Source organism: Callospermophilus lateralis, chromosome 2 (assembly GCF_048772815.1).
Source record: "Callospermophilus lateralis isolate mCalLat2 chromosome 2, mCalLat2.hap1, whole genome shotgun sequence".
Classification (NCBI taxonomy): domain Eukaryota; kingdom Metazoa; phylum Chordata; class Mammalia; order Rodentia; family Sciuridae; genus Callospermophilus; species Callospermophilus lateralis.
The window spans coordinates 16,994,948-17,017,760 of record NC_135306.1 but is presented as its reverse complement, the minus strand read 5'-3'; the positions used below and the strand labels follow the sequence as shown (position 1 = coordinate 17,017,760).

The 22,813-nt window shown below is 43.5% G+C and overlaps 1 protein-coding gene across 3 annotated transcripts in view; it reads right to left on the bottom strand.

Annotated features, from left to right (window-relative positions):
* Astn2 (astrotactin 2) overlaps positions 1-22,813 on the bottom strand; it is an 847,605-nt gene that overhangs the window by 591,436 nt on the left and 233,356 nt on the right. For 2 of the 3 annotated variants that reach the window (XM_076845613.2, XM_076845612.2), the window contains exon 5: positions 10,739-10,888. The exons of the other annotated variant lie outside the window; for it this stretch is intronic. In XM_076845613.2, coding sequence (XP_076701728.1) covers positions 10,739-10,888 — 150 coding nt within the window. The remainder of the gene's footprint in view (positions 1-10,738; positions 10,889-22,813) is intronic. 3 annotated transcript variants of the gene reach the window in all.

Genomic DNA, 22,813 nt, shown 5'->3' with positions numbered 1-22,813 from the left:
TCTCTTCAGTCTTTATACCTAAGTGCTTCCTTTCTTCATTTTTGATATGATTACTTAACATAAAGACTCAGTACAATAATTTGATATGATTTCAACACACCTCTCTCAGCAAGAGCTAGGTCATCCAGATATAAACTAAGACTCTTCAGATCTATAAATACCATTAATCAAATAAACTTCACAGACATCTATAGAACATGCCAGCTATCAACAACCAAATTCACTTTCTTCTCAGCTGCTCATGGAAACTTTTCCAAAATGGACCACATTTTAGACCACACAAAGCAAATTTTAGCAAATACCAAAAAAAAAATCAATACAGTTTCTTGCATTTTTAAAAGATGCATTTTGACCAACATTTTTTGTGTGTGTGTGCATGCATATGTGCATATGGACCAGAAATAAGGCTCTTGTCAACTTTGTGTAACATGATAATTTAAAGTTTACTATCCTCCCTCCCACTTTCTTTCCATATAGAAGCTTTTGTTATATCTATGAGTGTGTGCATGAGATTGTTATATGTGTGTGTGTGTGTGTATGTATGTATATATATATATATATATATATATATGTGTGTGTGTGTGTGTGTGTGTGTGTGTGTATACACATACATATATGTTCATATTTATTTTGAGTTGGGACTTTTCCCCCAAATAGTGAGACCTAATATAGAAATATCAATTAGGACCCTGGTAAAACAAGCAACAATTCCACCACCCCTTTCCCTAAGCCCCTATTTGGGGCACAGCTTGAAAGCTGTTTACATCTTAGACCCTCCGCACCATGGCCTCAGTATGTTCAACCCTGTTTACTGCAGGCACGGGGAAATGCAAAGCCTCTCTGTAATCTATGCAATTCACCCATTTGGTTATAGATGAATTAGATGACAGCAGCCGATTTCTAACTACAAGCTTCATCAGAATCACCCAACAGTCAATCTGCACGTAGGCAATATGGTCTACATGATGATACATGTCCAAATGGCATGAAAAGAGGATGTCTTGTAGGTTTGGGTAGTTGAATTTCATTCCTGGGTCTGCTAGTTTCTCTGCGTGACAGTGACAAGTTTTCCCCATCTTTTCCACATCCACAGGAGTTTGGATCAGATAACCTTGAGATCCATTTCCACCTCTGATGGACTAAGAGACTTGCTTTTACCACCAGAATAAAACAGAAAGGATGATGTGTACCCTCTGAGCTTAATCCTCGAAAGACTTTGCAGCTCCTGCTCTTGCTATTTCTGGAACCCTCAGTATGTGAACTGGCCTGGGACCATCAGCAGACCACAGCTGCAGGACTGAGGTCAGCTGAGTCTGCCCCACCCCGATGAGATCTAGCTAAGCCAAGCCCAAATGCTCCACTTGAGTTAGGTGTTAAAGAAATGGCTGCTGTTTTAAGTCACTAAGTTTCAGGGTGTTTTATTATTTAGCAACACCATTCTGATGGAAGACATAATCTAGAATTGTGCCTTCAGGCTTCACTGGGACCTGGTCCAGAGCCTTCTGTGAAGGCCACTTGTGGTTGCCTCTCCACTCGGTCAGGGCAGACAGAATTGACTGAGAGCTCCCTGATATATTTCAGACGGACAAGGGAAACCACCTGGAGGAGACATACACTTTCAGGAAGGCAAACTTCTCTCAAAGACACATCAGGGAAGATTTATGGAGGCAGCGTGTGCTCTGACTTCAGATGAGCTCTCCTACGTCTCAGTCTAACACAACCTGGGGATCACTAGGTTGTTAGTGGCAAGGCGCCTGGCTGCACATTTTGGGAGGGTGGTCCCTGATCACAGATGCATGTCATTCCCTGTGAAGGGGTCAGGGCTCCGGAGACAGAGCATGGCTAATCTGCAGCAAGCTTTAAAATATCATTGCCATCAGCACTTGAGCACATCCTCACACCATCTCTGGAAACGGAGAATGGCAGATATTACCACATCCCCAGGTGCCACAGATGGAATCCTGAGGACTGTAATGAGTCTTCCTGAGGGTTCACTGCACTTAAGACAGAGCTGGGTTTCCAACTAGGTTTTTTGACTCCAAATTCTAGACATTTCTCCAGATACCACTGTTTCCCAGTCTGATTTATAATCAAAGGCTATTTGATTTGGAGGAGATGTGTGGAAATTATCTAACCCATCACCTTTGCTTTCCAAATTAACAACAACAAAGATTTATTAGGTACTTACTATGTTCAGTGCAGCCTGCTGAGCCCTTTACATACATTACCTCTAATCCTCCCAGCCTCCCTATGAGAATGATTGTATGATGTGCACATCAGGTAATGGAGATTTAGTGCAAAAGTCATTTTACAAAGTTAAGCAAGTCAGCTCCAGGGCTGGGATATGAATCCACATCTCTCTGACTCCAGAAACAGAATGTTGCCACAAAGCCTCTGAGATGGGGACACTGAGGCCTGGCAAGTTCAAGGTCTTGTCCAAGATCATGCAGCCAGGTTGATTGGCTGTCCATTAATTCATCAAATATTAATTGAGCATCTGCTATATTGTCAGGAACTGGGCTAGTCGGTGGGAACACAGAACAGGCGGGACCTAGTTGCTGCACTTGAGATTCATTAAGGGTAAAGATGTGAAGTGGCCATAAATTACTCTTAATAAAAGGTAATAAAGGATAAATGGCTCAAGGAAGACAGGAAGGAGCTTATCAAAGCTTGGAGGAAATCTTCATGAAGAATGTGGCTTTAAGGTTTTGTTTGTTTGCTTTAAGAAGGAGCAAGTTTTGAATATTAGAAGTGGAGAAAAAGAGGAAGACTCAGTTGGTGAAGCAGCACCAGGTAGTTTTTTTCAGTCAGTTATGTAGCTGCTGTGACTAAAAGACCCAACCCGAGCAACTGTAGAGGACAAAAAGTTTGAGGGTTCACATTTTTAGAGGTCTTAGTCCCTAGAAGGCTGATTCTGTTTCTGAGGGCTCGAGGTGAGGCTAAACATCATGGTGGAAGAGTGTGGCAGAGGGAAGCAGCTCACTTGATGATCAGGAAGCAGAAAGAAAGCCCCCCTCCAGATACAGAATATATACCCCATAGCCACGCCCCCAAGGAATCGATTCCTCCAGCCACACACCACCTGCCTCCAGTTACCAGTCAGTTAATCCCACCAGGGACCAATTCATTGATTAGCTTCGGGCTAGAATCTCATCATTTCTTCTGCAAACCTTCTTGCATTGTCTCACATATGAGCTTTTGGAGGAGACACCTCATATCCAAACCATAACAGTGGTGAAAAGAGGGATCATTTCATCCAGACCTGGGGCTAGTCTCCAGGCAACTGATGTCTATCTAGTCCTCCTTTGAATGCCTGTAATTACTGCATGGTTTATGTTAGAACTTCATTTCCATGATGCAACATCAACTTTCTTTGTCAAAAGGGGCAGTGTCTCAATGAAGCCTTTTCAAATTTTTTCCCAAATAAAAGTCCTATGCATACAAGGCTGCTGCAGGGGCTAAAAGATCAGGAGCACTAAGACTGGACCCAAGAAACAAGGACAGATCCTGGGGCTGCCCGTTCAATATTTAAACAGAGCAACAACCCATTAAGGCAACTAATTTAAAGTCATTAATGTTTCTGACTATTTTCTTCCAACTAAGTGAATAATTTATAGCCAGTTACTAATAAAAAAGAAGAAAAAAATATGTATTAGCATAAGCCTGCGTCCTAGGGACAGTGCTCCACAATAGAAGAACACACGGGAGTTTATCTATTAGGATGAATAAAGGAGACAGAATCGGCCCCTCCTCCCAGTGTTGGGGCAGGGGACAGCTGGCAAGATGAGAACAAATTTCAGGGCCTGGTCCTGAAGAAGGAGCTGATGCCATCTCGCCTCACATATTCCTCCAGATATCCCCATAATGCTCTGCAGAGTTTCACCCACAAGCAGGTTTGCATGTTTTCCTTCTTCTACCAGCAATGTCTTCCCACCCTCTCTCCCTAGTTAAATCCAATGTGGTAGTCAAGGATTACCTCCTCTATGCGGTTTTCTTTAATTACTCTTCTGGTTTCGTAAACACCTCAAGCAGGCCCACACCACCTCCGTGTACTCGTTGTGTAATGAATATCTAATCCCCTGCTTCCTTCAATAAATGATTAAATGGGGGAGGGCAGAGAGATGGGTGGCACAACCTATACCTGTGTGGCATTCCAAAAAATTTGGTTGAAGGCTTTAAAAAAAAAAAATGCCTAGAGCCATCGGGGGTTCCTGAGGACAGGAATGGCTCCTTGAGGCCACAGAGAGCCTGAAAGGCGCAGGAACAGGAGATGGCCTCACCTTACGAAAACCTGAGCTCTTACACACTCTTATAGCAGTGCTGATGACACAGAAAACAAACCAGTGCAAGGGGAACTATACACACTGACTTCTAGTTATGAGAATAAACTGATATCATTTCACAGCTCCAAGATCTCATCCAGGATAGCTTAAGAGTAGAACTCAAGTCATCCGAGAATTTCAAGGTGGGCTTTGAATTCAGAGTTGCATAATATACCAGTTGGTTAACCTTGGACAAGCCACACTTAAACAGTACAAGCTTGAGTTTTCTCCTTTGTTGAAAGACTGTGATTATAGTACTCATATTATGAAGCTATCGGGAGCTTTTAAATGAGATGATATACAGCTGAATGCCTAGAACATACTAAATGACCACAGATGGTATAGGTCACTCTGCATCTCATTTACCTTCAGCATTCCATGACTCTCTTAACTAAATCCTCCTATCCATCTATCCATCTACCCATTCACCCATCTACCCAAATACCTACCCATCCAGCCAGGCTTCCAGCCAGCCATTTCTTGTATCATTCAGCCAATTAATGTCCTATTCCAGTTCTTCGTTAGGCACAGGGGCTACAGACAGCACAAACCACTGTTCTTTCCATCATGGAACTGTGAGAGTTGAAGGAAGTGTCAGATACGTGCACCTGTACTTAGGATGGATGGCAGTAAGGTTTGTGATGATGAACAGCCCTGGGACTGTGAGTGCACAGAAAGAAGGGTGGTGCATTCACCTGGGGTAAGGGCTGAGGAGGTGCTTCACAGAGAAGACTCTGAAGTTGGATTGAGAAAATGAGTAGCAATTTTCTGCCTGCAATTTTCTGCCGAAGGGGTGAGTCTTTCAAGAAAAACATGATCAGTATTCAGAAAGCAAGACATATTGAGGGACGGAAAATATGGCCCAGGAGGTTGGAGAATATGGTAGTGTGGAAGTGGGAGGTACACACAGGTAGGGTGGAGCCCAGTCTAGGAAGGAGACTTATATAGCAGACAAGGCCTTTTTTTTTTTTTTTTTTTTTTTTTTTTTGGTATCAGGATGTGAACTCAGGGGCACTGAGTTCACCAGCACTGAGCCACATCCCCAGCCCTATTTTGTATTTTATTTAGAGACAGGGTCTCACTGAGTTGCTTAGTGCCTTGCCATTGCTGAGGCTGGCTTTGAACTCATGATCCTCCTGCCTCAGCCTCCGGAGCCACTGGGATTACAGGCATGCGCCACCACGCCTGGCTCAGGCCAACTTCTTAATCTGTCCTATTAAATAATGTGCTTTTCATCTTAAAGATTTTAGAGTACATGCATCTGCATGGGGTAATAATATTGACTAAAATAAGAGTAATAATCATAGCAAAAAGAATAGAAAGTAATTGAACACCTGTGTGCCCTTTGTCTGGTCTGTACTGAGACCTTTACAGGCGTTGGCTTGTTTGGTCCTACGGAAACCCTTTAAAGAAGGTTCCGCTGCCCTCCCCTTATTCATCAGCTTATTCCTAGTTCTCCTTCCTGGGTCAGGAAGTTATCTGAAGACTCGCACAAATGTTAAATCAGTTAACTGACATATAGTAGAGCACAATTGAAACTGAATTACACATGTTCACATTATAAATCGAGTGGCACATATTTGTTTTTATAAAGATGGAAACAGGAATTGAGACCTGATCACCCAGTGCCTTCTCAGAAGCACAGCTGGAGACCCTTCAGAGTCTCCACGTCAAGAGTGAAAAAGCCCACTGCCGTGCAGGTGACAGAATATAAGGAAAGTGCTGCAGGCAGGGCAGTGACAGAGGCAGGTTTAGAGTGTTTTCCAAACATCACTCTAGCTGTCAGGGTGGATGATGGATTTGTGGACCACAAGGCTGCTGCAGGAATCTGGATCAGGGAGAACAAAACCTCCTCCAAAGCAGCCACCGTGGCCCAGGAAGGAGGGGATGGACGTGTGGGGATCTGGGTCCCGAGGGACAGGATCTTGATGTCACTGATAATCCTGGCTCGTCTTCATGGAGGACTGACTGTGTGCCAGGTGCTGGGTTGAGCATCTGTCAGGTATTATTCTGCACCCACATGTGAGGTTGACACTTTACAGAAGAGGAAACTGAAGCTGTGTCCAGCACTTCTTAATTTGCTTAAGATCATTCGGTTTGCCAATGACAGAGTTAAATTCCAAATACAGAGTCCTGTTTCTGAACAGCACTACCTAAAATGCAGGAAACTCAAGAAGTTCCTCTGCACACTCCAAGAAATCCTCCCCTGCCTTATTTGAATGCCGACACCTCTTTCTCACGGCCTTTGAGGCCACCAGGGAGTGGCTACTTATTAACAGCTGCCTCATAAAAATCTTGTCACAAACATGGAGCCAGCAATTAGGTCCTCCGCTAGCCTTCCACTGTCTGATGAAGGATGATGTACTTCAGCATCCCTAGACCTCTCAGGAGGAAGCCACAGTCATGAAAACACATTGGAGTTGCTCTCAGCCATGTGCTCAATTCCAGGACACCGGTTCTCAGCCACCCACTCCATCTGCTGGAAAACCGCTGGGCAACACGGAGTGGGCGTGGAGCCTAATGAAGCAAGAGAGGCCAGGTGCTCCCACTCTGGGCCAGAAGGCCCACAGCCACCTCAGTGGCAGGGTGAGGGGAGAGACAATGAAAGACTCAGGATTCGGACCATCATATTTGAGATTTTTGGCGGTCAGAGAAGGGTAATGGAGCATGTCTAAAATTGTGTTTCTGAGGATACTTCTGTTCTGCAAGATGTTAATAAATGTTCCAGGGGGAAAAGCAGAATCTGTGCACAAGATGGTATCACAGACACTGGGTTAAACAAAGCAGCCCAGCTCTCTGTACTGCAGCCCACTGTCTTTAATAGATGAAAAGACATTTAGAAAGCTCCAAGAGGAAGAGGGAGTGAGCAGAATTTCCAAAAATTTGCTTTGACTCATGCATTTCTGTGCAAGGAAATCTTTATTTTTTTAAAAAAAATATATATATTTTTATTTGTAGATGGACACAAGTCTTTATTTTATTTATTTATTTTTATGTGGTGCTGAGGATCGAACCCAGTGCCTCATGTGTGTGAGGCAAGTGTTTTACCACTGAGCTACAACCCCAGTACCCCAAGGAAATCTTGATAAACAAGTTTGGAAGTGCAGGGCTGATGTATACTCTCCGCACCCCTTTCCCACAAAATCCTTCCTGATGGTGGCAGCAAACTTGCAAGCACAATGCTATTGAGCTGTTTTGGTAATGGCTTTGACAGCACGCCCTTGAGCACAGTTGATGTGCTACTTGTCAGGAAGGATGTCTATGGGGAAAGTGGGGTCTGCTGGAGGTCAGTACCAGGAGGCTTTGGTTCAGCACGGATCCCTCTTACACCATCAATTTGAAAGTTATAAAACTGAGCCACTTTCTGATGCCTATACACTCACTTAGTCAATAAATATTATTAAACCCTGCCTGCCTATGCATGAAGGTTTATAAATTTGAGGCATATCTTTGAGAGAGGAACACATATAAACAAGAAAAGAAATAAATTTTAAACTAAACTACTACTTGGAGGAAGCAAAAGAAAAAAAAAATTCTAAAGAATTATGTAAAAGATCCTAGCAAGTTTGGTACCCAAAGGAGCAGAACTTTTGATTGGCTGGTCACCGGAGATGGTGCTGAGGAGCTGACTCTGAGCCCAGGGGTGAAAGGTGAGAAGGGGCCAGACAGGAGGAGGATGAGTAGTAAAGGGGGTTGTGTAGAAAGAGACATGGCAAGAAAAAGGACTAGTAAGTTCTCAGCCTCTAAAGAAGGGAACCCTTAGCTCCGTTCAAGAAACAGGAAGGAAAACAAGAAACATGTTTGGCTGAAGCACAAGAAAATGCAGAGCAGGTGATGTTAGGGAAGACAGTCTAGCCAGCTTCAGATCACACAGGGTTGACAAGGTGTGGTGCAGGCTGTGTCCCAGAGTTTGGATTGCATTCTTAGGCAAATAGGAAACTATTAAAGCAGGAGAGTGATATTATATGATTGATATTTCTAAAAAGTTACTCTATCTACTTTGAGGAAACTGAATTTTTAAAAAAGGGTATAATTGAAAGGAGGAGGTAAGAAATGACAGTGGTCAGAATTTGACACACATTGAGGATATTCAAATGGATTCCTTCATGCATTCATTCTCTGAGGACCCATCAAACTTGTAAATTAAAACAGCATGCTATCCAATCACAATCTAGGTCAAGGAGATGTATACTAATAATCTTACTCTGAAATTCTGCTCTAACCGGGTGACAGAGAGAGAGGGATTTCCAAGCGAAGGCAAAGATTATGCAAAAGAAAAACTAAAAAACACAAAAGACTTGTATGAGGCATTGTTTATAATGATGACATATTAAAACCTCCCATGTGTCTAATTGTAGAGGCTGCTTAAGAAAATCATGGTGCATGAAATGGATATTTTAAAATAATTCAGTGACATAAAGATGTTTAAGGTGTGATACTAACACATAAGGAAGTGAGAGCTTATTGACTTGAAGTCAAGAGTATTTATGGGGTATACAACTAGGGGAATGTGGGAGGGGGATTCTTGGTGGATGTTGAAGGAATAAAGATAGATAGGGAAGACAGTAAAATTTTGAGTGTCCCTGAATGTTCAATGTAGGGAAAAAAATTCACAATAGCATTTATTCAGTTCTTGATGCAGGCTTCCTGGAGATTCTCAGGTGATCTACATTTGTCATTTCTTCAGCTCCTCCTAGCAATCTTCTAATATAAGGATTATATTTTGTGCATTGGGAAACTGAGGCTCAGAGAGGGCTGATAACTCTATCTAAGCCATGCAAGTGGAAACTGATGGGGTTGGGATTAGCACTCAGACATTTCTGACTTCAAGGCAACTGCTATTTAGCACATGAGTTCCAAAAATGAATTTCATCGTTTTCAATGTGTGGCCTCAGCTTAACATGCAGATCTTGGGTTTTCACAGCATTCACGATCGCACAGGAGTGAGACATAGACATGCTTTCAACAAACAGCAATCATCTCCCATGTGTCAGACACTGATTTAGGCGCAGAAATGCAAACACCACCCAAGCAATAAGACAATCCCTGCCTTCTGCCCAGCTAAAAGAGCTAGACGGAAGCAAATTACAATATGCAAAAATGAATCCAGTGATTAACACATGTATAAAGGAAAACTAGGACAACCCAGTGGGAATCGTGACTTCCACACGATACCTTAGTGGAAATGAATGCCTTAGGTTTGACTTAGAAAGACAGATAGGATTTCACTTGTGTGGAATTTGATGGTTAAGCTAAAAGGTTTAGAACGCACTCTGATGGGTCTTTCCTGGATCTACCACACTTATGAGGCTGTCTGTCCCCTTGGGCAGGTTACTATATCTCTTTCTGTCTCAGTGAGATGATCTATAAAATGAGAATTGTCATCGTACCTGCCTCACATGGTCACTCTGACAATCAAACAAAATCAGATGCATATTGCTGCCTAAAATAAATACAGTGTGAGTAAATAAATTATTTATAGGGGTCAGATAGGTGACTTCATGCAGAGACAGTGGCACGAGGAGAGACACAGAGAGAGGTCAGAGCTCATGGATTTAGAAGAGACAGCGATTAAAACTCTGTGGGGCTTTGGATGTCACGTTCCTCAGCCTGAATGCTTCTGAAGGTGCTAGGCGGCCACAGAAGCCAAGGAGAAGAGCTGAGTTATTGGAAACTGAAAAGTGAGAGGCAAGAAGAAGCACAACCAGATGCAGACTGAAAAGAAAGACCAGGCTTGGACATCAGGCCAGGCCAAGAGCGTTCCTCCCATACACAAGTCACACAGATGGCCAGGAAGATGATGAGGTAGCAGAGGGAAAGAGAAGAGCGAAGATCAATAGGAGGGGCAGAAGGAAAATGTCTACTCTTTATGAAATGTTGGGCCCTGTTCTAAGATATTGCAAGGACCCCACGAAACACTCTACTTGGGGAAGTAGAGTAACAGCCTAGGTGACATACTAGCAGAACAAAAATTTGACTTCAATTCTTTATAGTTCAGAATACTCATACTTTTGATCACTGTATTACTTCCTTTCCTATAGACTGGACTCGACTTCCTGTTCTTGGGGGCCTATGTTCCTGACCTCCAGTCAAGGGTCTTTTCACTCTTAGTTCTCCAGATTGACACAATTTAAAAGACCATCTACTGTTTGCAGGTCCTGGTGCTAGAAGATTAGATTGTTGCTAATCTTCTTAATTCCTCTAGAATTTAAAGGACCCATTCCCATTCACAGATGAGGAAGCTGGGGTTCCCAGAAGTGAGCTCTGCCCCCAGGGGCACAGATCTACTGTCTCCCAGAGGATTTATAAGGGACAAAGTGCAACAGGGTTCTATGAGCAATGCAAGTCTTTCCAGCATCTCTGGGACCCTAGGACAGCCTGCTGTCTTCCTGGCAAGAGATGCCAGGAGAGCCTACCTCGAGACTTGCTCCTCCGCTTCCGTTTCCCTGCCGAGGCGCTGCGCGGGGCTGGCTGCAGCTGACTGATCTCGATGGGCGTGTTAGCGCGGAAACTCTCCTTGAACTTCTGCATCAGGGACTCCACTGTCTCCTGCGTCGCCTCAGCTGCTGATACAGGGTGGCAATGGGCTGAGATTAGGGCTTGGTCCACCCTTAGCCCCTGGAGGACTGGGCTTGGCCACCTTGAGTCTCAAAACTCCCTCCCTGACCCAGTGGAGATACAGAACCATACACCATGGGCATAAGCTCAGATGTAACGTCAGCTTTATTGAACACCTACTATTTTACAAGTGCTGCCCTGTGCCCTTGGATACTGTGGTAACAATTTAGATACAATCCACATTTCAGGTAATTCATTCTTTGGTAGCATACAAATCCCAGCAATCCTAACTCTGCAACACTTATGTGATAGGAGAGTTAAGAACTCTAGAGCATCTGACTCCAAGCTTTCTGAAGAGAGCAATATCTAAACAGAGATCTTAAGGATGAGTGCAAATTAGCAAAGGCAGATCAGGATGGAGGTGGGGAAATCTGGAAAGTGAGTGTCCAGGGCAGAAGAAGCATGTGTGATAATCTGGAGCCAGAAGGAACATGATTCTTGAGCAACAGAAAGGACCTCAGTGTAGGTGCAATGGAGCTTGCACGGGTAGATGGTAAGAAACAGCTGGAGGGAGATGGACACCTTATAAACCACATTTGGAATCTGGATGTTATCTCAATGGCAAAATATTGTTACTGAAGGGCTTTAAATAGGAAGTTCATGGGAAATTGAGCCTCTTTGTTAACAAATTATTAATTTGACTGTGAAGAATGCAAATGGAGGCAAGAGAGATGACCAGCATTGAGACTTTTGCAGTAGCCAGTCAGAGGCAATGGTGCCTGAACCAGGGCAGTGGTAGCAAAGGTCACTCAACGTCCAAGGAGATAAAACTCCAGTACTGTGGATATGTAGATCACTTAGCACCATATCCCGATTATACAGAGCTTATACTGAGGTCTTCAAATGAGCTGTGTGACTTGCTCCAAGCCAGCGAGTGATGCAGTCACACCTTAAGATCTCTAGTCTGACATTCCCTTTACAAACAACACCTTCCAATGATTTGCTAGCAGGATTTCCACAAAGTTTCAAAATGACTGGTTAGAAAGTTCCAGCAAATGAAGAAAGTGAGGTCAGAAAGGCAGAGAGAAAAAGGCAGAAGATAAAAGGAAAGGGGGAAAACCCAACAAGGGTTGAGAAGGAAGGAGAAAGACAACATGAAAGGCAAGGAGGGGAGACCAGAAAGAAGACCGGGGGGCTGCTACATGGCCCCCATGCCTTTGTTCTGAGACATTCCCAAAGACAGCCTTGACTTTGAAATCTTCAAACTCAGCCCTCCCTCCGTCTCTCTCTCCGGAGGCGAGGGAATTTCTTCGGCTACCTTCTGTCTGAGACCAGGAGACGGCAGGTGCCAAAAACTTTCTTTGAAGAGGTTTCATCAGATTGGACAAAGAAGGTTCCTGAACATCCCAGCACCCACAGCTAAGGTGCCCCTGTTTCCTCCAGATATCCTCCCAGTTTAGACAGGTATGTCTGCAGGGTTGGTGCCACTCAGGGGGCAGATTGGGGAGAGTAGGTTCTGTGAGAAGCCTCATCCTCAGGGACACAAGGGATAATCTTTGGTGTCTAGGGAAAAGACAACAGGCAACAGAATAAGCTGCGTGGTGACATTCTAGCTCCCTCACTGCCCCTGCTCCCCTCTCCAAGGATACTTCCCTTAGGTCCTACTTAATGTGGTACAATAAGACTCCAAACGTGGGCTCCTTACTCAAGCCTGCAGTGGAGACCCCTCCAAAAGAGGCTAGAGTAAAGTTCTAAGAAGCAACGTCAGGCCCAATTTGATTCCTTAAACCCAGAGAGAAGAGTGACTTACCCAGAATTGAAAGAGGTAAGATAAGCCATTGTAAAAAAAAAAAATCCAGAACAAGTAATGGACTGTCTGAGATTCTCAAATAGAGGGACTCCCCTAGGTTTGTCAGTATTCATTCCTTCACTCATCTCCCCACTTATTTATCTCTTCATTCAACAGCATTTACAGAAAAACCATCTCGAGCCTCTGGTGAGAACAAGAGGAATCCCTCTTGTTACAACCACACACTGTAGACTGGTTGGCTGAACAAAACATCATGGACTGGTGGCTTCAACAGCAAATTCTTATTTTTGTAGGGTCTTAAGGAGGTAAGTGAAATTGAGTGAGGTCATAAGGAAGGGCAATAATCTGATTGGACTGAAGAGAGAGACACCTCTTTCTCTCTCCCTCTACTCCACCATATGAGGACGCAAAGAGGAGGTGACAGTCTGCAAGCCAGGAGGAAAACCCTCACCAAAACCTCACCCTGCTGGACTTGGACTTTTAGCCTCCAGAACTGTGTGAAAACCATTGCTTATGCCACCCCGTCCACTGTATTTTATTATGTAGTCCAGTCAGACTAAACCACAATCTAAAAAAGACTTTGACCTTGTCTAGGAAATAATGGAAATGTGCTTCATGGAAGTGGCCATGTGACTAGGGTCTGAAGAGTATGCATCATCAAGTGGGAGGAAGTGTTGGATGTTGGGGAGGTGGAGTGAGGACCGAAAAAGAGACGGAACAGTCTAAATGAAGACCTTTTAGGGAGAAGGACTGTGGAAAGGGTTGTAACCAGTCTTTGGTACTGAATTACTGACTGCAAGTGGCATGAGATAACCCAGGAGAAGAAACAGGAAGCCGAACCCTAACCCTTACTCCTTGGACCTTGTGAAGGGTGGACCATGCCCAAGGTTTTAGAGGGGCAGGAGCAGATTTGCATGAAGGGAAGATTTCTCCAGCAAAAGAGAGAAGAATTCACTGGGAAAGAAGAGGAATGAAAATGAGAAGACCAACGAGGAAGAAAACACAGCAGCACCAGAGCCCAAGGATGAGACAATGGCTGCCTGGAGTAGTGCAGACACCGTAAAGATGGAGATGTAGGTGGAGTAGTAGAGGGAATAGAGGCAGAAGCAGTAGAATAGTAGAGACTGAGAAGTGGGCAACAATGAGAGTGATATTGTAGGTAAAACACCCTCAGGTTGTGGAGGCAGACTGAAGGGGGCAGACATGGGGTGGGGAACGTGAGTTTGACTCCTGGTCTTCGGGCTTTTCACAGCTGCAGAACGATGGTCTCCTCAACAAGAGCAAGGACCCTGTAAAAGTCTACATTTGATAGGCATGAACAAGCTTGGTTTCAGGTATGGAAACTTAGGGGTCTCTTCGAAACATCTAAGTGGCAGTGTGGAGTAGAGACTTGAGTTCTTTGGGTCCCACGCTTGCAAGAGAGAGCCCACCTCTAGGGAGACTCCATGCATGCATCCCTTCGAAGAGGTAAGAGGAATTATCTGTAATAGTTAAGAACATGAGCTTCTGGCACAGTGCAGGCAACAGAATGCATACACACCCCTATCTGTGCTCGTTGCTCTTCATTGGCACCCCTGATCCACCATGATCCCCAGGTGCATTCTTCCCATCTGTCCCAGTGGCAGATCCCTAGGGGCAGTATCGCCTAGCTCCATGTTATCTGGCTGCAAGGTGGGTTTGGCCAGTAGGATGCTCTGGCTAAAGATGGGAAGGGAGAATGTGGAGTATCTCTTCCCTCACTCCATTCCTGTTTCCATACCATATCTGATAGAGACAAGGACCCTGGGTAATCAGATCTTCTGCCAGGGGTCCCTTTTCCACAGTTCCAAATCTCACACCAATAAAACCACTTTCCGCTCCCTGCCCCTTCAGTTCCAGCAGCTAATAGTGGCTTCCTGTCCTGTCCTGTCCCTGGTACCTTGATTTCCACACGTTGACTCTCCTTCCTCTTCCTAGACCTCCACAGTTGATTCATTGAATTCTCATAAAATCTTTTTCTTTGGGGATGCTTCTTTGTCTAGACAGAAAATGACTGATACACTATGCCCTCTCTGTTCTTCCTATCTGTGAAATCCAGCAGTTTCTAAAGGTCAGTGTGTCCTGTCCTGTTATTTCTACGTTCTTTCCCTTAAGCTGATATAGATTTGAATGGCTGGGGAAGAGGAATGACACATGGAGAGAGAAGGTTTGCTCCCCTGAGCTTCAAGGGTTTCTGATCCCAACTGTAGCAAATCCTATCCATCTGTTTGGCTGCTTTTGTCTTGGCAACAATGCCAAGAGCCCAGGCAGGCTGCGGGGGCCAGTGCTAGTGTGTATCTCTCCCCGCTCCAATTTCGTCCTGCACGCCGCCCTCTTCACAGCACCCCTCCAGCCCCCATTCTGCAGCTCTATCAATATCAATCCATCAAGTTGTTCAAATAAGCCTTATTACCTCCTGGTACCCACCAAGCTCTGCCTCCCCAGAGCGGCAAAATGCTCACCATGGCCCGGATGAATGCAACAGATGGTGCTTGATTTGAGCATCGCGGCAGGCCGAGGAAAGGGAGGGAGACGAGGGGAATGCTGCCTCTTTCTAATTGACATATGAGAGATTGTCGAGCTTAATGGGAGTGAACCACCCGGGTCTAAGGGGAGAAGCCCTGGTGCCCAGGCCACGCTGGAAAGAGAGAGGAGAAGAGAGCAGGAGAGAGAGGGAAGAGGAGAAGAAAACAGAGTGGAGGGCAGAATTATGCTCAATAATCAATGATGGGGGCAAAGAGGATGATAAGGGAGAACAGAGAACGGAGGGTGTGGAAAGGACAGATGTGAGAGAAAGAGGAAAGAAGAAAGAGAAAGAGAAAAAGCCAAAGAGAAGACAGAATAGAGGGCTGAGCCATTGTCCCTTTGCAAAGGCAGAAGGGCCTTGTTGGTTTCCGGAGACCAGGCAAGCCTCGGCCTCTTCCTCTACCGTGCAGAGCAGGCCTGCATGTTTGTCTGCACTGATTCTTGACAACTGTATACTCAAACTGTTATGCACTGCTCTCTCCTCCCAACAGCACCCAGGATGTTCCACAACTGAAATATGTATAGGTTTGAGTTCAAGTTTTGATAGCACTTTATCACCTCTTTAATTTTTTCAGACACATTCAATCTGTGTTAGAAGAAAAATTCACAATTCTTGAGCGACAACTCTTTGCCAGGAAAGGAGCCTGGCATTTCCTTATGCTTTCTCATTTATTCCTCCTAACAGCCCTGAAAGGGAAGGATCATTAATTCCTATTTTAAGATGAGCACTAAAACTCAGAGAGGTTAAATGCTTTTCCAGGGTCACACAGCCTAGAAATAGCAGAACTGAGATTTGGACTCAGGTTACAGTAACTGAAGCTCCAGCTCCATTCATTTCACCCTTTAGGTCCTGCCTCTGGTCTGCTTGGTAAGTGGACATTGGGTTTGGATGCCACTTCTTCAGGCCTGGAAAGTGACTCTGATAGCCCGTTCCAATTTAGATCATCTTGGCAAGGGAGTCCCAGGCAATTTGGTCCTGGCTGGAACCAGTGAGTCCCACTGGTTAGAGACTGGTCTCCAGTGCCAGAGGCGCCTTCCCCAAGACTGTCCAGTATGGGAGTCCCAAGCTCAGCTCATATCTCATGCTGTCACTTCTCTCTCATTATAGAATGATGCTCAGAGAACAAGGAGCTGGTGGTCACTGACCATGTTGACCGGTACAAGTGGGAAAGCCCACTCAAGTTCATTCCCATCTCTGCAGCTGTGTGGCCCTGAGTGACTGCTTTCATTTTTGCAATTCTAGTTTCCTCCTCTGTAAATGTCTGCAGGATTGCTAAGTTAATTGGACTCAGGTATGTACAGAGTCTAATAGAGCTTCTATAACGCAGCGATAGCTAAGAAGGAGTATGCATGGCCACTTATTACCCCTTCAGCTCAATGACATATCACTTCACTTCTCCCTTGCTTTATTCATTCTGAAAGTTGTTGGCATTATAAAATGGCCATTTTGGAAATTCTCTTCAAGACTACACCTTTATTCAGATGTAAATAAAAGGCAACCAGAGAGAGTCATGGATAAAGACAGCAACTGACCAAGGCCCAAAGCTCCTGTCTCCTGTTTACACGACTCTTTCATGTTCCCCAAATTTTTGTTGAATGCATTTAATCTCAGACCTTGCGATGATTGATTTTATGTGTCAAGTTGGCTAGGACACTATATCCAGATGTGTAATCCAACATTATTTTAGAAGTAGCTGTGAGGGTATTGCTTAGATGATATTGACATTTAAATGAGTAGACTTTGAGTAAAGCAAATCTCTCTCCAAAATTTTGGATAAGCCCCAGACAATCAGTTGATGGACTTGATAGAAGACTGACTTCTCAGAGCAGGAGGGAACAGTCCCCTTCCGACTTGTACCACAACATCAACTCTCCCCTCCCCCTCTCCAGCCTGCTGGCCCACCCTGCAGATTTTGGACTTACAGCCTCAACAATCACATGAACGACTTGCTTAAGATAAATTTCTCAACAAGGAGAGAGAAAGATACAGACATAGAATACACACAACCAACAGGAAGTGTGTATGTCTACTAATACTGATTGGTTGGTGTCTTCTGGCTTTGGACTGGGTTCATTCAAATGCCAGGATTGGGGGAAAGGTCATAGAAGACACCTCAGCTAGAAAAATCCCACACAAAAGCGAAGAACCTTCAAGTTTTCAAGTTGGGCACGTTCAGTCACTGACCCAATATCCCATCTCATGCAAGAGTCACCTCTTGGTGAAAAGGTGGAGGGTGAGGGGAGGAAAGAAAGAAGGAGGGAAGAAAGGAGGGAAGGAAAGAAGGAAAAAAACAGGCAGTGTTCCTCAGCCAGATAATAAGCCCATCTCACAACTAGAACAAATTCAAAACCCATGTATACATTTTTAAAAATGGCTGCCTCTTCCCAACTCTCAGGGATAAAAAATTGATGGACAGAATTTTCTCACTTTTTAGTTTTCTCTCCCATCCATTTTCCTAAACCTTTGGTGCCTGGTACAGCTTATCTTCAAGCAAGTGCCTGCAGACAAGACAAATGGACAAACAGCAACAAATACAAATTGGAAAGCCAGGGAAGAGCCTTTTCTTATACCCAAGATCTTGGGCCTATCAGTTAATACTGTAGACTTACAGGATGGTCATGATCTCAACTTGGAGAACTGCACCACATTTGAGTGATGGAAGTAAACTCAGTGATAGTTTCCTCTGTTCTGTTAACAACACAAAATCTTCCAGGTTCATGGAGCTGGTTCCATGCTCCCTAGCCAGAACACACAGAGTCTCCAAGAATCCTTCCAGCCCCAACATCTTGTAGTTCTAAATGTGAATGAATGTGCTTTTACCAAGATGGATGTAACAGTTACAGGAATCACACTCCTCAGTTTGCAAAGCACTTCCACTTCCCTTAACTAATGTCACCCTAGAGAACTGAACTACCATTGTGTAGAGGCCAGAGAGGTAAAGGACATTCCAATGGTTGAATGGAGTCAATACCACAGTCCAAGGAAGATAGAACTGTGAATTCTGGTTCTCAGATTTCAATCCTAACTATTTCTGGCTCCAGTAGCATCCAGGATTTCCATTACCAGTCTTCTTCAGCTATTCCTGGTCATGGTTCTCTCTGGATCTTGCCATAACCCAGAACCTGAACAGAGCTCTAACATATAGAAATGCAGCTTCTGCCATGGTCTTCTGTCTGTTCTCATACTTCCTCTGTCATGCTCATCAGATTTTGGCTTTGAACTCAGAGAGATCATTAGGTCCTGACTGCAGGCATTTTGTGCAAAACACTTGGGAAGATATGAACTTGTTGCTAAGATCCAGCACCATCATTTGGTGTGAGGGGAATTCATTTTTCTGAAAGGTCATTGGCAGAAAGGGGAAAATCCCACTCTCTTGCCCTTACTCCCTTCTTCGCCAGAAATTTAACCTCCTCCTGGTTTCACTTCTTCCCCCGGAGAGTCAGCTTGATCTGTTACCAGAGTTCACCTAAATATATTATTCCAATTTGCCAAAAGCATTTCATTAGCCAGATAATCCCAGTAACAATAATGACATTTATCAATAATGGTTTACTATGTGATAAGAAATGTTTTAAGATAAACACAGCCATCATTTAATGTAATCCTCATAAGACATGGGATGCACATCCTCATTTCTTCCTCCATCCTGAACCCATATCTTCACTCATTTTCACTGTCCCTTGGCTTAGGCTTGGCTGTGTCATGGCCAGTGGTACATGGATGGAGGTCAGCATGTGCTAGTTCTGAGCCTGGGCTTCAAGAGGTGCCACCCATTTCTGCTGACACATTTACACCTACCACTACCAAGGGGAACTTGTCACAATTAATATGTTGGTCTAGGAGGACGAATAGTGAACCACAGATTCACATCTCTGCAGCACAGATCTGATGCCCTAATACCTACAACCTGGGTCCCTGACACCAGCCAACATGTAGATGACAAGTAAACCCAGTGAGATGAGTGTAATGTTCCATCTAATCCTCAGACACAGGACTAATCAGTATTATTTTTGGATGCCCCTGAGCTTTTGTGGCAATTTGTTATATAGCATGGTTGTCACAATGACTGACAGATACATAAGTTTTCAAGATACACATCATTATCTCCATCTTTCAAATGGGTAAGACCCACAGAGGTTAATTAAGTTTTCAAGGGTCATACATAGCCTATAAATGACAGAGCTTCAAATATTACTTAATGGCTTGTTCTAAAGTAGGGCCAATAAATATGGTTTGATGAATGACTTCCACCTTGGAGAGGATGGGAGGAACCATTCCTCTGTCAGCCAACTTCCCCTTAGATCATATTAATAATCACTGTGAGAATGACCCCAGAAACACAACCATCTGAAATGGAGTAGTCTCTCTTCGGTGACTTGAAGTTCAACAACACATTCATTAGCAGGCTTCAGAGTTGGGCTATGCTTATTCAATCGATGGACAGATGTTTCAGGGTATCTATGGTGGGCACTCAATGCAGGGTACAAGATATGCAATCTAACATGAGTACAAAACTCACCCATGACAGGGTCAGGAGGAGATAATGAGAGAACAGAATATGTAATTTGTTCAACTCTTGTGTGCGTGTGTACGGGGGTGAGTGGTACTAGTGCCTTGTGTATGCTAGGTAAGTATTCTACCACTGAGCCACACACCCAACTTATACTGTTCTCACTACCCAACTGGCAGATTTTTCATCCATTTTCCTTTAAACTAATCTTCCCAATGCAATAGGGGAGTTATAAATTTAAGCACATGTAAGTCAACTACAGCAAATGGCAAAGATTTTGGAGTGAAATTAATGCAGCCACATATAAATACATCCTATTTCTGAATATTAAACTCTTAAAATAGACTGACTAAATATATAGACAATAATGAATTGAGGCTGAGTTGGCGTTACTATAAAGCTTGGGATTTTCCATTTAATGACTTATAATTTCAATTTCCCTTTTTTTCCAAGACAGTAAGAGCAAACTTGCTTTATTATTCGTAATTATATGCCACCACCACACAAAATCCCAAGCAGAAAGCTAGAGAATAAAATCGGTTGTTTAGCACAGAATCCTGAAGTGAAAACTCAGAAGATTTAGAGGCAGAAGAAAATGATATCAGTTCTAAGTCACTTGCTCTGTGTCTCTGGACATTTCACCAACCTCTCTGAGCCTCAGAAAAGAAAGCATATTGTGAAATCTATGTGTCAAAGCATTTGGTAAGCTGGGTCACTACCAAAGTTTGAAATATTGCCAGTTCACTACTGTTAGTAAATCATGGAATTCTGAATTCTGCTTCTTACATCCTTAAGATTTTTGAAGTGAAATTAATGCAGCCATATTATATCCTTAAATAGATAATGTACATATGAAGGGGTGAGATAAGGCAATGAAGGTAAAAGATGGTGCAAAATTATTTTATTATCATAGACACCAAGATCCAAAGCCTGACTCTGTCTGTTAACATCTGCTCACCCTTGAATACAGCACCATATCCTCTCTGAGCCTCAGTTTTCATTTTCTAAATGCCAATGAGGATACCTATAAAAAAATTAAATAAGACCAAAAGTGATGCAAATTTCTCATATTTGTTGAGTGCTTATACTAGATACTGTTACCTTTATGCCACTCATCACAAGCCTGGGAAGTGGGTGACATTACCATCATCATTATGGGGACAGAAGCAGGCCTGGAGCCCCAAACTGGAGCCCAAACCTGTTTTCCTTCTATAGTCTTAACTACTATGGAAATTGTAAAACAGAAGGCAGAGAAGGAACATGGAGTGTTGGGGCTGTCCCAGACACCTATGTGGGGCTACCATGTGGTGTGGGCCTCATATGTCTCTCCTCAATTGTTTTCATCCCATAGCTAGATAATCCTGAATTATTATTTTTTCTCTCCTTATTTAGCCCTAGTTAAAACTGACTCAGCTAAGTACTCTGGATGCCTCCTTTCTTCTCTGTCCCTTTCCCAGGAAGCAGCCAAAAAAACTGAGCTACAGCAGCAGAGAGGACTGGAAATCATGTCTTCACTGGAGCAGAACAAATTCCTCCTCTGATGTTTTTTGGTGAAATAATACAGATCCATCCTGGAGAGCCGTTTGCACAGGGAGGCTGCATGCACGGGCGAATAGGTCTTGAGGAATGCTCTCATTTTGCTAGATGTGCACAATGAGGTAGAGCAATGTGATAAAAGAAAGAGCCAGAGAGGAGGAGAGATGTAACAGCTGAGATAGAACTCCAAACTGAGCTTGTCTCATGGCCACCTGGGAGATCCTGATAACTCTTGAAGGGAGCTCACACTCCAATGGCTTTTTTGATAAGGGGGATTCCAGGGTCATAAACACCATGATCCATTTGTCTCCTCTGAGTGTTCCTCCTCTTCCTTTATCTCTTGCCAGTCCCCTCCTGATTTAAATCTACAGAAGTCAGACCTCACGTGCCTGGGTTAGAGGTAGGCATCCAAGCAGGTTCGAAGGCTTTTTCAATAATGTAGGTTTTATAAGCACAAGTCAGTTGGACATTTTTCTCTCTACTTCTTATTTTTCTTTCAGTAATTTGGGCATCAGAAAAAGCTCAATATATGCTCACAATTAGGTGACCAGTGAGAAAATAACCCATATTCCTAGGTAATGCTCATAGAAACATAAAATTTAGAACCAAGAAGGACACAGCCCTGCTCTTTGTTGTTCAGAACATTCCAAGAAAATTATATTGAGATAGTGTCACATTAAGACTATGATTAGCCCAGTAGAGCAGGTCCAAATACGAGAAACTAGTCTGACATGGAAGCTTGTAATAGTATCAAGAGGAACAATAAAACTCTGTTAGGGAGTAGAAATTAGCTGACTTCAATTATTTGAAAGACCACAGTTCTGCTATGACTTCTAACACTAATGCCTCACATTTGTATTGCTGTAGCTGATTCCCAGGATCCACACTGCAGACACTATACAGTTTGACTTGCTCTTATGCAAAATGTTTGAGACCAGAAATATTTCAGATTTTGGAGGGTTTTTCTTCTTTGTTTGTTTGTTTTTTAATGTTTGTATGGACTTTCCTGGTTGAACATCCTCAATCTAAAAATCTAAGATCTGAAAGGCTACAAAATCCCAAACTTTTCAAGTATCCTGTTGAGGCGCAAACATTTCAAATTTTAAAATATTAAGGATTTCAGATTTTGGAATGAGGGATGTTCAATCTGTATGTGTTATAATTATGAGAGCTAATATTTTTGAGTGATTATACTGGGTCAGACATCTGCTAAAGAATATTATAGATACAATTTCATGTCACTTCTATGTCATTGCACAGGAAAAGAAAGAAAAACTTTTTATAGCTCTCTTTTAAAGAAGGAAAACTGATCCTGAGAGATTAAGGATCTTGACTAAGACAGGGTTTTTCAACCTTGGCATACTGACATTTGGGCCTGGAAATTTCTTTGTTGTGGAGAATTATCATGACAAAGAGTTATTGTGCATTGTAGGAAGTCCAGCAGTATCCCTGGTCTCTACTCAGTTCACCCTAGCAGTTCCCTCCCCAAGCAGTGATGACCAAAAGTGTCTCCACATGCCCCTGGAGCAGCA